General features: G+C 42.4%; 1 protein-coding gene across 1 annotated transcript; it reads left to right on the top strand.

Moving 5' to 3' along the window:
* Positions 1-1286: 1286 nt before the first annotated feature.
* Positions 1287-2823, top strand: LOC140593374 (uncharacterized). Its single transcript, XM_072717776.1, has 2 exons — positions 1287-1449; positions 2047-2823. Exons 1-2 carry the CDS (start codon positions 1356-1358, stop codon positions 2820-2822), a joined length of 870 nt encoding a protein of 289 aa, XP_072573877.1. The 5' UTR covers positions 1287-1355; the 3' UTR covers position 2823.
* The last annotated feature ends 2536 nt before the right edge of the window (positions 2824-5359 follow it).

The raw sequence follows: 5359 nt of genomic DNA, 5'->3' as shown, positions 1-5359 counted from the left end.
ACCATGAGATAGGGTGGGCTGCTTTTCTTCCTTGCTTTGGCTAGTATTCCTCCCTTTCCTCCCCAGCCTTGGTTGGTGGTTCAGGCAGCATCACCTTGTTTTAGTAGACCCAGGTGCCATACATTTTGAAAGTAGGCTCAAGTGCACAAAATGTTCTAGCAGAAGTCTTAGACCAACTCTGAATTACAAAGTAATCTGACTCCTTCTGAAGCTGTGAGAAATTGTTCATCTGTATTTGCTGCATTGTCACTTGTTGATCTGCGTGTGCCCTGCTCCAGCAGTAAAGGGGAGATCGCGTGCAGAGCTGGTTTTCTGTAGGTCTGAGTAAAAATAAAATATCCTCTTCATACAGGAACCAAGTCTATGGCTGGAAATTTCTGCAACAGAGCCATTTAGTTATTTCTAGAAAAACATATAGAGCCAATGAAGGAACCTGATGTCATAGTAACACAGGTCACTGTCCGTGGTGCTGAATTCTCTACTAGATGGGCTTGTGCTGAATGAATAGGACAGCTGGCCAACGTGTCTGTGTGCTTCCACTGACTGGCACCGTGACAACGAGGGGGAAAAATTCATACAGTAAATTAGTTAACAATAATTAGTAATCACGTATAGTTCTCATTTATCATGATGTAAAATTCAAAAAACATTTCTGACTATTAATCTGCACATTTTAATAATTTAATTAATATTACCTAATTTGTTTATCATTTTCTGCAATCACTGTGCGTTAAAGCAAGTTTTAAAACTAGCTGTGAAATTGTTGATGCTGTTGTTGATCTGAATGTTGCTGACGGAGCCTTAGGATACGTCTTCATACAGATGAGTGAGGGGATGGATGCACTATTCTATGGAGGCCTCTGAAGAGAAAAAATTATCCCAATTTTATATTGAGAGGGATGGTTAATTCCATTTTAATGCAGACTGCGTTAAAAGTCCCTGTTCTGCCGTTGATCTTTTGCATGCATGCTATCATGTATTAGTTTACTCTGTATTTTGATCACGTCAAACTAAAGAATTTTTGGTCGTATTTTTGTTCCTAATTTTGAAGTAATTGTAAAATAAAAATGTTGTTCTTTTCCGCCGCCATGCTTCGTCTTACTTGTGAAGGTTATGCTTGCATTGAACTTGCTTTGTAGACAGTAAGATCGTGCCGGCATTAATTCTCCACTGTGTGGTAATTTTGAGAAATTGCGCACGTTTCTTATCCCGTCAGAATCGGTAAAACTAACGCCATGCGAATGTGTCTTAGCGCAGAGTTTAGAATATTTACGGTTTCCGGTCAATGAAGGCAGTTTGAAATAAAACAAAAACGTTTAAACTTTCTGGATGCGCAAACTCTCGCTCTTGGCAAGATGGTGCAGATAGTTGAGATAAAGGATAATAAAGGTTATTCGATGAGAATTCGAATCCATCACTCCTTAAACATGGAGAACATGGATCCAGAAGGTATTAATGATTATAATGATTAAATGATAATAAAGTTGTAGCTCCTGGTATGTGACAAACGAAATGAACGGCCAAGTCTGCATTGGCCTAATGCTTGTTAGTTTTGAGGTAAAGCTGATAAGTAACACATTTGGTTTTCGAGGTAAAATAACCGACCGGTTGAATAATTCAACTTTTATCTACAGAAATGAATGTATTTAGAACTGCAAACGGATACATTGGAAGCGGAGTTTTAAAATGAGAAAATGTAACGATGTGATAGGAAATGCCGTTCGTTATACTCCCCTTCTGTCTCCCATTCTTGCTCATCTTGTTTAAATAATAAGAAAATGAAAAGCAAGATCACTGTTAGTGACAAAAGTGCAGGACTAAATGTGTTTCATTTAATATTTATTCATTTGGATATGTGTGAGAGTAAGCGTATGCATGGATGTTGTCTTCTGGTTTAGCTTTCTTAGCTTTATCAGTAATTCACATTATTTCATTTATCTGACAATCTGAAGCCCATGGACTCATTTTAAACGGATTTTGTAGTAGAGTATTTATCCAGTTATTGTCATGTTCTTATATATCTCTCTGTGTTCCATTTTGTCCCAGTTCATGAGTTTTTGGAGGACAAGTTCATCTCCATTCTGGTCGTGAACTTCGAGAGGAGCCCACTGACCATGGAGAACTTGCAGTCTCTGGCCCTCAGTGTCCCTTCATTTTATTGGCGGCTCACTGGGGAGGAGCTGGATCCCAGCCTATTGCACGTAGCACCTGCACGACTGCAAGTGGTACATCATGGTACAGAGACTGGTGTCCAGCATGGGGATGGAGAATCACCAGCTGAGGAGGATGACCATTACGGACAGGAGCTGCCATCATCCAGCTCTATAAGGGAGGCTTCCCCTGCAGCTCCAGCATCCACGACTGAGGATGCTAATGGGCTTCCTGAGGCTCTCCCCTTGGCCTGGGGTGAAGATGAGCCCTCATCTCCATCCTTATCTGTGCCTTCTGACACTCAACCTGGAAGTCAGATTGAGCCAGAACATGCTGAGCCCTCCAGCTCCACCTTCTGGATCCCTGTGGGCCCTAACAGCACATGGCAGCAGCTTGAGATCGAAGGCCGCAACTACCTGCGGAAGCTGGATGAGCTCAGCATCTCCGATGGACTCTGGAGCATTACGGACTACGGTGATGATCACATCGTGGTCATGTCCGTGCATGTCTCCGTGCATGTGAGCAGTTCTCTGCGAACATGGGGCGTGAGGCAGGAGGAGAGGCCTCCTCAGAGGCCCGCTGGCACCAGACAGAGGAAGCGCAAGGCCGAGCCCGACGACACCAGCGGCTCAAGTTCTCCTCCACCGCACAAGAGGCCCATGCGCTTCTGACTTGATTCCATGTTTTTACGCTGTAAGTTACATTTTTATTTCAACATAATTAGAAGATCCCGCAGGAAAATATTAGTCAGTTACTTAATAAATGACCAAAAAGTAGTTGAATAGGACAGCTGGCCAACGTGTCTGTGTGCTTCCACTGACTGGCACCCTGACATATAATGATTTTTAACAACGAGGGGGAAAAATTCATACAGTAAATTAGTTAACAATAATTAGTAATCACCTATAGTTCTCATTTATCATAATGTAAAATTGAAAAACCTTTTCTGACTATAAATCTGCACAATTTAATAATTTAATTAATAGTACCTAATTTGTTTATCATTTTCTGCAATCACTGTGCGTTTAAGCAAGTTTTAAAACTAGCTGTGAAATTGTTGATGCTGTTGTTGATCTGAATGTTGCTGACAGAGCCTTAGGATACGTCTCTATACACATGAGTGAGGGGATGGATGCACTATTCTATGGAGGCCTCTGAAGAGAAAAAAATTATCCCAATTTTATATTGAGAGGGATGGTTAATTCCTTTTTAATGCAGACAACGTTAAAAGTCCCTGTTCTGCCGTTGATCTTTTGCATGCATGCTATCATGTATTAGTTTACTTTGTATTTTGATCACATGTCAAACTAAAGAATTTTTGGTTGTATTTTTGTTCCTAATTTTGAAGTAATTGTAAAATAAAAATGTTGTTCTTTTCCGCCGCCATGCTTCGTCTTACTTGTGAAGGTTATGCTTGCATTGAACTTGCTTTGTAGACAGTAAGATCCTGCCGGCATTAATTCTCCACTGTGTGGTAATTTTGAGAAATTGCGCACGTTTCTTATCCCGTCAGAATCGGTAAAACTAACGCCATGCGAATGTGTCTTAGCGCAGTGTTTAAAATATTTACGGTTTCCGGTCAATGAAGGCAGTTTGAAATAAAACAAAAACGGTTAAACTTTCTGGATGCGCAAACTCTCGCTCTTGGCAAAATGGTGCAGATAGTTGAGATAAAGGACTGTTACTCGATGAGATTTCGAATCCATCACTCCTTAAACGTGGAGAACATGGATCCAGAAGGTAATAATGATTATAGTGATTAAATGATAATAAAGTTGTAGCTCCCGGTATGTGACAGACGAAATGAACGGCCAAGTCTGCATTGGCCTAATGCTTGTTAGTTTTGAGGTAAAGCTGATAAGTAACACCTTTGGTTTTCGAGGTAAAATAACCAACCTGTTGAATAATTCAACTTTTATCTACAGAAACAAATGTATTTTGAACTGCAAACGGATACATTGGAAGCAGAGTTTTAAAATGAGAAAATGTAACGATGTGATAGGAAATGCCGTTCGTTATACTCCCCTTCTGTCTCCCATTCTTGCTCATCTTGTTTAAATAATAAGAAAATGAAAAGCAAGATCACTGTTAGTGACAAAAGTGCAGGACTAAATGTGTTTCATTTAATATTTATTCATTTGGATATGTGTGAGAGTAAGCGTATGCATGGATGTTGTCTTCTGGTTTAGCTTTCTTAGCTTTATCGGTAATTCACATTATTTCATTTATCTGACAATCTGAAGCCCATGGACTCATTTTAAACTGATTTTGTAGTAGAGTATTTATCCAGTTATTGTCATGTTCTTATATATCTCTCTGTGTTCCATTTTGTCCCAGTTCATGAGTTTGTGGAGGACAAGTTCATCTCCATTCTGGTCGTGAACTTCGAGAGGAGCCCACTGACCATGGAGAACTTGCAGTCTCTGGCCCTCAGTGTCCCTTCATTTTATTGGCGGCTCACTGGGGAGGAGTTGGATCCCAGCCTATTGCACGTAGCAACTGCACGGCTGCAAGTGGTACATCATGGTACAGAGACTGGTGTCCAGCATGGGGATGGAGAATCACCAGCTGAGGAGGATGACCATTACGGACAGGAGCTGCCATCACCCAGCTCTAGAAGGGAGGCTTCCCCTGCAGCTCCAGCATCCACGACTGAGGATGCTAATGGTCTTCCTGAGGCTCTCCCCTTGGCCTGGGGTGAAGATGAGCCCTCATCTCCATCCTTATCTGTGGCTTCTGACACTCAACCTGGAAGTCAGATTGAGCCAGAACAGGCTGAGCCCTCCAGCTCCACCTTCTGGATCCCTGTGGGCCCTAACAGCACGTGGCAGCAGCTTGAGATCGAAGGCCGCAACTACTTGCGGAAGCTGGATGAGCTCAGCATCCCCGAGGGACTCTGGGGCATTACGGACTACGGTGATGACCACACCGTGGTCATGTCCGTGCATGTCTCCGTGCATGTGAGCAGTTCTCTGCGAACATGGGGCGTGAGGCAGGAGGAGAGGCCTCCTCAGAGGCCCGCTGGCACCAGTCAGAGGAAGCGCAAGGCCGAGCCCGACGACACCAGCGGCTCAAGTTCTCCTCCACCGCACAAGAGGCCCATGCGCTTCTGACTGGATTCCATGTTTTTACGCTGTAAGTTACATTTTTATTTCAACATAATTAGAAGATCCCGCAGGAAAATATTAGTCAGTTACTTAATAAATGA

This window comes from Paramormyrops kingsleyae, chromosome 11 (assembly GCF_048594095.1).
Source record: "Paramormyrops kingsleyae isolate MSU_618 chromosome 11, PKINGS_0.4, whole genome shotgun sequence".
Lineage (NCBI taxonomy): Eukaryota > Metazoa > Chordata > Actinopteri > Osteoglossiformes > Mormyridae > Paramormyrops > Paramormyrops kingsleyae.
The sequence above is the reverse complement of the archived record's forward strand: the minus strand, read 5'-3'. Positions and strand labels throughout refer to the sequence as shown.

Coding starts and splice junctions, on each gene's coding strand:
- LOC140593374 (XM_072717776.1), top strand. CDS start 1,356: ATGGTGCAGATAGTTGAGATAAAGGATAATAAAGGTTATTCGATGAGA. Junction 1,450..2,046: donor GGAGAACATGGATCCAGAAG/GTATTAATGATT, acceptor ATTTTGTCCCAG/TTCATGAGTTTTTGGAGGAC.